This window comes from Ascaphus truei, chromosome 5, assembly GCF_040206685.1.
Source record: "Ascaphus truei isolate aAscTru1 chromosome 5, aAscTru1.hap1, whole genome shotgun sequence".
Lineage (NCBI taxonomy): Eukaryota > Metazoa > Chordata > Amphibia > Anura > Ascaphidae > Ascaphus > Ascaphus truei.
The window spans coordinates 103435529-103446180 of record NC_134487.1 but is presented as its reverse complement, the minus strand read 5'-3'; the positions used below and the strand labels follow the sequence as shown (position 1 = coordinate 103446180).

Here is a 10652-nt window from a genome sequence, read left to right as displayed (position 1 = left end):
TATTTATTTATTTAAATTGGCGCGAGCAGGGGAATTCATAGAGCCGCAGCACGGGCGTGTGGTTATAATTATTTATCGAACACTGGTTATGATGATCCAGAGAAGGGCAAACAAAAAAAAACCATTAAAACTTTTATCCATAATTGGTATTTAAAGATAACCCAAATTTATTTGCAGGTACTATTGTTTCCAAGTGTCATGGTGTAATATTTTCAGCTGCATTAAAATAAATTGAAATGCCTAAATGAATAAAAAAAATATTAGATGTAGTGATGGCTGGCAGCACTCCTTGGCAGCTCACGGTAGCTTAAAAGTCCGGGCTCACTGGATTCAATATATCACAAGTACAATACAGTGACCATCTATTTCCAGGACTATGCTGAAATATATATTTTTTTAAAAGTGTTGTCTTATATTTGTTTTATACCAAATAAGTCATCTTTTTTCTATAACTGTAAAAAAAACCTTGGGAGAATATTGTGCGCTGTGTCATATGTAGCAGGTAGGTAGCAACTATGACGTATATCACAGTTTACTAAATTAACCTATACATATCTGTATTGTTTTAAGTGTTATTTATTACAGATGAAAATCCCTAATATCTGTGTCCTAGAACAACATAATTGGGGACTATGTCTCCTGGCTCTAAAACTGGGGAATATTGCAAGTAGCAATGGTCCCATATAAGAATGGATCAGCAGAGCTGTGTTGTGTACTAATGCGCTCTAATAAAATACAAAATATGATATTGTCTCTGCAATACAAACAATCCTAGTTGCCACAAACCTCTTCTCTTTCCTTCCTCTGCTTGCTTCGGAAAAGAAATATGTCATTTTCTGGCCAAACAAAGGGATTTGAGGAACGATCGTACTGTTTTTTATTGCCATCTATGAATAAAATTAAAAAAAAAACAGAAAGACAAACACACACACACAATATGATAACATGAAGTTACATTTTTTCTATAACCACAAAGTTTATGTGAAATTAAAACAACGTTTAATTAAAAATGATTATTTAATCGTGCTTTTCAAGCTATTGATCGGAACATCCACTTAGAAGGGTACATTATGGGGGTTTCGTTAAAATGCGATCGTGCCGATTGGGGCACTATCTCCAGAAAACTCTCATTGATGTCAAAAGGTGTTTCCATGCAATAGTACGCCAACCGGCACTATCACAGTTTAATGAATAACCCCCTATATACCACAATTGGAACAATTTTGCAGATAAGCTGAATGTATTGGATTAACTCATCTACCTCCAAGCTCCAATAGACCATAGCTCCAATAATATTTGGTTATAAATGTCTTGTATTTTAGTCACCAGTGCTTATCCTTACCTGGCATGTGCTACATTATGCTCGTACATTATTTGTGCCCTGTTATTTTTGGTTTGGTAAATATATATATATATATATGTAGCGGTCATGTAAAATGCCTACAGTCATCTCTCCTGTTGGCAGTAAGGCCTGGTAAGTGTGGGCATGCCAGCAGTAATTATGGAGGTTTCCCCTCACACCCTGGTGGGGTGCCCTGTGTATGGCTGGGACTGGTCACATGCTCTGACTCCATGGTTAGTGATGTCAGAGGTGTGTCAGCCTCAGAAGCTTACATAAGGCACAGCACTGTGTTTAAAAGTTAGTTCTGCTGAGAGGAGGAGGGTTAGTTCAGTTGAGGAAGAGTTCCAGCTCTTGTCAGAGCTGAGGAAGGAGTTCAAGTTCTATCAGAGTGTCAGTTATGTTATAGTAACTCCATGGGAGGCTGTGTCCAGGGACCTGGCACAGGACAGTGATTCCTGCGGGAATAAGTGAATCCCTGATCTATGTGATATACCTATCTAAAGGGAGCACGGGCGAGATGATTGGCTGAATATACCCATTGTGGAGGGCAGCTATGCCCACCGTGACAATAAAGATGGAGCTGATCAGAGAAACCCCTGTGTGTGAGAGTCCAATGATTACACAGGAGGTTGCACCACCGAGGAGTTCCTCGTCAGGATCATCCCCATGCGGACGCAGGGACCCTGGTGAGGTGGAGGCGCTGCACTGGAACTAGGTGAGACTCAGCACACTACCTCAGCTGCCTGTCTGACGGGTCCTCCCCACACACCATCATGCGGGAGACTCAGGAGTCCTGTAGCCAACAGGTGCACCATCAGGCATATCTACACTGTAATGGGGTCCGGTTAGACCACAGGGGCCAATGTGAGATTGGGTGGGTCAGGCCGGGCCAGAAAGACCGTTACATTTGGAGGCGAGCTGCTGAGATCAGATCTGTCATCAGGACAGGCTCTAGCTAGGCACACTGGGAAACAGGGAGAGTGTCTGCTGCCACTTTGTGCTGCGTAGGGACGGACCTAGGGGTGGTCAGGGGGCTGACGGGATATTGTCAGTTCGCAGGGACAACCTAGGGGCCTGAAGGGAGTGAGGGGTCTGGAGCCGGGTTATAGCTGACCGAGTCACCTTGAGGCAGTGCTAGTTGGTAGGATGCCAGAAAGGATAGCCTGTTAACTTGGTCAGGAGTCCTGGAGAGGGTCTGCGCTAGGCTGACCAAGACAGGTAGACGCCCCAAGTACTGCATGGCAGAGCCAGAGTACCTAGCCCATTCCAGACACTCACCGTAGGGAGCACAGACTGGGAGGAAGGAGCCACAGCAGACACTGAGAGAGTGAGCCTAGCCTGAGGTAGTGCAACACTGGGTCAAACCTAGATAAGGTACACATGTGGTGGTGCATCTGAAGCTGATCTTTATTGTACCGGTGTGGTGGCTGCCCCGCAGAGTGGAGCCCCATGTACGACAACTGTTACGAGAGAGTGGAGGATCCGCGTGGTGCGGAGAACATGAAATGGCGGACAGAGGCTGATGGGGAGGGCACCCGTGGCGTGCAACCCACTGAAGAGCAGACTGTCGCCGAGTTGTCATTGACCAGGCTGCTCTGGAGCGGAGCGAAGGCTATGGCTGCCCCGTTTTTATCCTGTATGGGACAGCGAGGGGCCACCCTTGAAGAGTGTGAAGAAATTGTTATAATTGGGGGAGAACCCCGTGAGGAGAGCCAACAGATGGACTTTTTGGGCTCAAAAGTCAACCAAAATGGCGGTTCCCGCTTGCTAGGGAAACCGCATGGGACAGTTACAGAAAATGTGGCTGGTGCAGGACTTGCAAAAAGCTGGCCGGGAATGGCGCGAACAGCAGAGCCCCGCCCTGAAGGGGGGCATGGCGCGAAAGCTAGGGCTGCGCCGGGATGGACAGTGACTAATTCAGCCCCTGTGCTGAGTCAACCGCCGAGTTTATGGGACCCTCCCCTGATTTCTACCAGGGGGAGTGACTTTCAACTATGGCCTGTGGGGATGCACCCACTGGGCACAGGGACTGATATTCAGACGGCGCCACTACAAAAAGTAGTTCCGGCCGTGGAGGTGAATTGCAAGAAAGGATACTTTGCGCAAAAAGCTGCTGCAAGGAGAAGGCGGGAACTAGCCGCGGGAAAGGAATCCAGCTCTGAGGAGGAAACTGGCGCGAAAACGCAGACCGCGCCCACCAGGACTGAGAAAGGCGTGGCCTTAATTAAGGGGCATGATATTCCCCTGTGGGACCCGCCCATTATTGCAACCCCTGGGGGCGGGTTCCAGCTCTGTCAAAGAAGGGAGGAGCCGAAGCAGGGAGTGGCGGATCCGGCAACTTCCATCAGTCAGTTGCGAGGAACCACTGAGAAGGAGAGACCTGTACAGGAAGTGGCTCCTGTAAAGAGAATGGCCTGCTCCTCCACTGTGGGCACAATGGTCTCTACACAGCCCTACTCAGTGCCCGGCGGGGTGCTAGTAGTGAGGGTGGCCAATACCGAGACGGTGGTTGGGCTATGCCTACAATGCGGGCTGCCCGGAGGCACGGTCAACACGGCGGCACGTTGCCCTCATTGCGGGACTTTGTACCTGTGGCCTATGCCCACATTCATTCCTATACAGCCTGCTGACCCCCCGGTGGACGTGACAAGGCGCTCTGCCGAGTCCCCGGGCGCGCTATGGATCAACCGCGCGAGTCCCGGAAACAAGGGACTGGAGCCGGTCAAGTCGGCTGGGTCACTGGCGATTGAGGCGGCTGAATCAACCCCCGCGTTCGGGGAAAAGAGACTGTCACCCCGCCCGGAGACCCCTAAGTCCGGGCGAGGGAATTACTCAGACGAGGACCTCCGTGAGCTGGCGGTAGTAAAAACGGAACTGAAAAGGCATACCGGGAGAACGACACCCTGTGGGGTGAGTGGCAGGACGTCCCCCGCAGATCGGCGATCCGACCGACGGAGTCCCGCCATCCCAGGACCTGGCGGAGACGGGAGAGAGACGCCTACACCCCTGCGGACGGGTAAGCCAAGCAGCCCTATTACTTACTTGGTTGCAGCCGACGGCGAAGCGCTGGAAGGGCCGCGCCAGGCCCAAAGCGCACGTGGAGGGACGGCATCACTTCCGGTGGCGACGGCGGAGCAACCGGATGTCGTCATAGAGGAAGAGATCCCGCATGGGGGTCCCACGCGAGATGGCGACGCTTCCGGTTCCGGGGAGGACGTCACTTCCGGTGGCGACGGCGGAACCCAGGAAGAAAAAGCAGCGACGCTTCGGCGATCGGGGGAAGGTCCCCGATCACTTACAAGGCCCCGAAATTGGAGAGACGATCTCAGGACTGAGGAGGGTGAGACATCATCCTTGGACCAGTCTACGGACAGCCAGGAGCGGGTCGTAACCCCGTGGGGTCCCGTTCCGTGCCCCTATGCCCAAACCCCCGCCATAGTTAATACTCCTACCCCCATCACACGGTCACCGGGTTCACCGCCTAGCCTGGAGTACGTGGACAATTCACAAGGGGGAGAGGGAAGACGGACTGGGGAAAGACAGCGCAGTGGCGCAACGGAGGGCGATTCACGGGGAGGGGGAGAATTGAGGGTAGCAGATACAGCACCCCAACCGGCAGTAAAGGCTCCGGGGTCCTCGAGGTGGTTCAACTCGCGATCCACAAGGTCGTCAGGGGTATTTTCATTTGACGATGACAGGGAACCAGGGCCTAACCCATTTAAGGAGACCCGGTGGTGGGCCCCGCTATTTGAAGGGTACTCCGCGTGGATGGACAGTACTCGGTTCCTCATCCGGCGGGAGGACGTGGTAGATTTCTGGTGGAAAGAGGGAGAGTTTACACCCGAGCAGAGGGACAGGGAATTACAGAAGAGGTGGTTCCAGCTGGAGCGTAGAGACATAGCGCCCATGGGTCCTGACACACTGTCAGATCCAGTCGATCCTGATGAGCCCCTATCATGGGTGTTACCTGGGAGGGCAGGTAATGCTGATCTGACCAGGGTCAGTAGGGCGGAGAGGGCTATAATAGTCAAATATAAAAAATCCCATGGGTTGGAGTATCCCTATGTTCCGGAGCCCCTGATGGATGAAATTGAGGACAATAGGGAAAAGTGGCTCCAAGAGACTATAGAGCTGTATTTAGTCAATAGGGGGAGCGCCATTGTAGGTAAGAAGGCGGAAGAAAGGATAGACACCCTGATGCGAGTGTGGAGCATAGGGAGAAATGTTCATAAACATAGGGTGACCTATATGCCAGAGAGAGGATCGCCTAGGCATTACTATGTCACGGTCCTGGATATGGGTAACAGGGAGGTGAGGAAACCCGACCCAGATCACTATTTTTAGGGGGTACTAACGCATCACGCGGGTCTGTGGCTGCTGGTCGGGGCGGGCTTGGCGGATGACTGTATTCATGTGTACTGCATTATGAGGAAATTTGTGTGATGTTAATTATGTTTTCCGTTACAGTGCTTCCTGGAAAGAGGTATACAAATTTAGGTCCCAGCGAGGACGATGGGATTCACCAGGGGGAGAATGTAGCGGTCATGTAAAATGCCTACAGTCATCTCTCCTGTTGGCAGTAAGGCCTGGTAAGTGTGGGCATGCCAGCAGTAATTATGGAGGTTTCCCCTCACACCCTGGTGGGGTGCCCTGTGTATGGCTGGGACTGGTCACATGCTCTGACTCCATGGTTAGTGATGTCAGAGGTGTGTCAGCCTCAGAAGCTTACATAAGGCACAGCACTGTGTTTAAAAGTTAGTTCTGCTGAGAGGAGGAGGGTTAGTTCAGTTGAGGAAGAGTTCCAGCTCTTGTCAGAGCTGAGGAAGGAGTTCAAGTTCTATCAGAGTGTCAGTTATGTTATAGTAACTCCATGGGAGGCTGTGTCCAGGGACCTGGCACAGGACAGTGATTCCTGCGGGAATAAGTGAATCCCTGATCTAGGTGATATACCTATCTAAAGGGAGCACGGGCGAGATGATTGGCTGAATATACCCATTGTGGAGGGCAGCTATGCCCACCGTGACAATAAAGATGGAGCTGATCAGAGAAACCCCTGTGTGTGAGAGTCCAATGATTACACAGGAGGTTGCACCACCGAGGAGTTCCTCGTCAGGATCATCCCCATGCGGACGCAGGGACCCTGGTGAGGTGGAGGCGCTGCACTGGAACTAGGTGAGACTCAGCACACTACCTCAGCTGCCTGTCTGACGGGTCCTCCCCACACACCATCATGCGGGAGACTCAGGAGTCCTGTAGCCAACAGGTGCACCATCAGGCATATCTACACTGTAATGGGGTCCGGTTAGACCACAGGGGCCAATGTGAGATTGGGTGGGTCAGGCCGGGCCAGAAAGACTGTTACATATATATATATTCACATTTTGTAGCTTTATTCTAATTTACCTTTTAGATTTTGAACAGCTTGTTTTAAGCATTGAAAAGAAGAAGTGGAGGAGAAAAGTAGTTGATGATGTAAGAAATGCTTGGAATAGAAACAAGAAGGGACATTTTAGAAAAATGACCATCAATTCTTAGCTTTTGTAACCGTACGTCAAATCAAATATTTGTCTGAACAACTAAAATTGAAAAGTGGGTTTATTTTTCAAGCACGGTTATTTTGTGGCAGGCAGTGACGTTATTGCATCACCACGGTGTTGGCTCCATTCATTTTGAAACCTTTTTTGGTGATTGCGTTGTATAATTGTATATTGCATTTGGAAGTGAAAAGGGGCATCTACTATATGGGAGCGCCTATTCCGTTATTGGTTTCAGTAGGCTGAAAAGTGTTTGGTTTTCTACTGGGAACATTAAAAAGGTCATTCCACATTTATAATACTACAATGTTTATGGTTCAAATCATTACTATTCCTGACGTACCTGAATCAATTGTGGGTAGAGCAGGCAACTGGTCTGAAAATGCCACCGCCACCGCCATTTTTCTCTGCAAACAAATAAATCAATCCATAAATAGGATACATTCATTAAATACTCATTTGAATGTAATTATAAAATACATTAGGTACTTTGGGTTCATCATTGCAACTTGGCCCATATTTTGGTAGTCTGAAGCTAAAAGTTGGTTGTAAAACAGCATAATGGTATATGTATATATATATGTATACATTGACCAAGGGTAATACATTGTGAGCCACTATTTTGATACATACCAGTGGCAACCAGGAGTTAACTTTTTTTTACTATACTCTGCAGAGAGGATATGGCGTTGAGTTGTAAACGCAGTGCTTTATGACAAGTTATATCACTCAACTCTGGGGACACATGTATTTCTTAACATATATGCCTATGATTGCAAAACATATAGTAATTAACTCATGTAGTTAGCTCAAGATTAAACCCAGCCAGTAAGAGGTTTTGCCACTGAGAGTGGTACCTCCAGTCACAGACATCTCTATGATTTAGTGGCAGCGTATCTTTCTCTAGGTGCACATATATGCACAAACATTAAACACACATAGTGTATACTTACCTGGCAACACACGTAAAAAAACACCTTTACTGACCAGTGCCCAGTAAAGTCCCCACTATTTATTTACATAACAGCCATGTACATACTTTTGAAGTGAAACTTGTTTTCTGGCACCTACTGTACCAAACAAAAATTTCCCTTGCAGTAAATCGCCTTCATGGTGATGGAAGTAGACAGGGAAGTGACGTCACTGCTGGCAAAAGTGGCCGTTGGCGACGTCAGTGTTGGCAGCTCGGTGCGCTTGCGCAGAGGCCGCCCACGCTCTGCGAGCACCCGCAGAGGCCTCTTGCGCTCAGCGCGCATGCGCATAGGCCTCCGGCGCTCTGCACGCATGGTGCGTATGCACAGAGGCCTCTGCCGCTCACCCACACATACAGAGACACACACACAGACACACACAAGGAATTCACAGTTAGTATAAATATAGAAGTGCAAATAGCTAAAAGAGGGTGTGTGTGCCGAGCTCGCACGTTCTAATTCAAACTTCTTTGCGTTTTGTCACTGAAATTGTGTTTTGATTTTTCATTAAAAACATCACCATCACAAATACAATTTATGTGACAAAACAGTGACAAAACACAAAGACGTTTCACTTACAATGTGCATGTTCGGCACACACACACTTTTTTGTATTTAGAAGTAGCATAAGAACATGCAACATAAATAGTGTACATTTCTGCAACCTCTCCCTATTAGATACATACAGCCTCAAAACAAATGCAGTTAGTTGCTCAAAGTATCAGATCCCTGTCAAGTCATTCTGGTCCTCTACCGTCCAAAGATTACAAACTACTGTTTATATGCAGCCTTTCCCTTGTATGCAAAAGTAGTTTAAGGAAAAGGTGTGTACATAAATAAACACTGAAACGGACCACAGGGTGGCACTGTTACTCCAAAACTTTCCAAACAACCTGTGTAAAAAAGAAGAGTAAATAAAAAATGTCCTGTCTCTAACTTTTCCTTTTATTTGGGACAAACAATTTTTTGTGCATTCAGAGATTCAGCAATTAAGTTGAATTTTTTTCTTGACATCACCATTTCTAGCTACAATCCAACAAATGCGCGCCTTGTTAATAATATGTTAAATCTTGGTAGATGTATTGTCCTCCCTTCCACATTGTACTACGATGTGGAATATGTTGGTGCCATACAAGATAATAATACTAATAGGTCTGAAGATAAATCAGATAAGGAAACCGTGGATTGCTAAGTGCCCTGTGATAAAGGTGCAGTAAGACCACAGTTGATAAAATGACTATTGTAAAAAGTTAAGAAAGAAAGTGCCAGAAGTGCATTATTTCTCCAAGTGGCTGGGGGCTTCTGGCCTTTAAAACGTTTAATCAATGTTAGGCCTATTACTTCTAGCCATGCAGCATTGTTGCCTGCCATAACAAGACATTCAAATGCTCTATACTCTTCTCTCTTTACCAGTACGGGTAATGGACCCGATCGATGGCGAGACTGGGACCCTACCTGCTTTATGTTCCTTCCATATTGCAAACAACCATAAGAAATGACCTGAGTAATTTCAAACAGAAACATTCCACTGAGTAACTGAAACTGTCACTATGGAACACGCACGCCCGCACGCACACACACACGCACACACTGTGTAACTGAAACTGTCACTATGGAACACGCACGCACGCCCGCACGCACACACACACGCACACACTGTGTAACTGAAACTGTCACTATGGAACACGCACGCACGCCCGCACGCACGCACACACTGTGTAACTGAAACTGTCACTATGGAACACGCACGCCCGCACGCACACACACACGCACACACTGTGTAACTGAAACTGTCACTATGGAACACGCACGCCCGCACGCACACACACACGCACACACTGTGTAACTGAAACTGTCACTATGGAACACGCACGCCCGCACGCACACACACACGCACACACTGTGTAACTGAAACTGTCACTATGGAACACGCACGCCCGCACGCACACACACACGCACACACTGTGTAACTGAAACTGTCACTATGGAACACGCACGCCCGCACGCACACACACACGCACACACTGTGTAACTGAAACTGTCACTATGGAACACACATGCACACACGCACACACACGCACGCACACACTGTGTGTGTCTGTATGAGTAGATATATCTCAAATAAAAAGATCACTTGTGAGCACATTCACACGTCTTAGGGTGAGCCCATGGTGGCGGCGTTGCTAGGTGCGCGTGCACTTCCGGGACTCTTACTTGAAAGTCTACGGTAGTTCCTCAAGTGCCCGCGGCGCTGCACACGTTGACGCTGCTACATTTTGCAAAGACACCTCAATTTGAAATTTCGCGCTGCAGTCGCGTGACGTCAGTGTCACGTGAGCGGGTTCAGCCATTGAGGGCGAACCAGCTCCGTGACGCTTCCGTCACGCGTTTGCCATGTCCCTCCAATCTCCTGCAGCCTGTGCACACATCGCTGGCGCTGCAGGAGCAGTGCCGTCTTAACGCGTGTACCTTGCCTGCAATTGGTAATCTTTGTGATAACCCTAATAAGGCTTAATCAGCTATCAAAATGCTGATTAATTACAAATAATCAATGTGTAATTCACATGAGCGAAGAAGAGCATAAAAAGTGAAGAAAAACAAAACTCTGAACATTAATGAATAAATCCTTAGCATCAAATGCAAAAGGAACACCTCAGATTGTGGGGCTTGATTTACAGATTTCTTAGTGCATTCAAATGTGTTTGTATGTTCATTGGTTATTCCTAAAACCTGATACTTATGGATCAGGACTCAGAAGCCTGAATGACTGAGCCACTAATTGAGCCACCTGTGCTGAAACAGGGA

At 48.0% G+C, this 10652-nt stretch overlaps 1 protein-coding gene across 3 annotated transcripts in view; it reads right to left on the bottom strand.

Annotated features, from left to right (window-relative positions):
• The window catches only part of CCDC38 (coiled-coil domain containing 38), a 77072-nt gene that overhangs the window by 61169 nt on the left and 5251 nt on the right, over positions 1 to 10652 (bottom strand). Inside the window, exons 1-3 of one of the 3 annotated variants that reach the window (XM_075600387.1) lie at positions 9303 to 9389; positions 7220 to 7283; positions 787 to 887 (exon numbers count right to left, since the gene is read on the bottom strand). In XM_075600387.1, the coding sequence (XP_075456502.1) occupies positions 787 to 887; positions 7220 to 7283; positions 9303 to 9371 (234 nt within the window). In that variant the 5' untranslated portion in view covers positions 9372 to 9389. Of the gene's footprint in view, positions 1 to 786; positions 888 to 7219; positions 7284 to 9302; positions 9390 to 10652 lie in introns of those variants that run through there. The other 2 variants (XM_075600386.1, XM_075600388.1) reach the window with 2 other exon arrangements.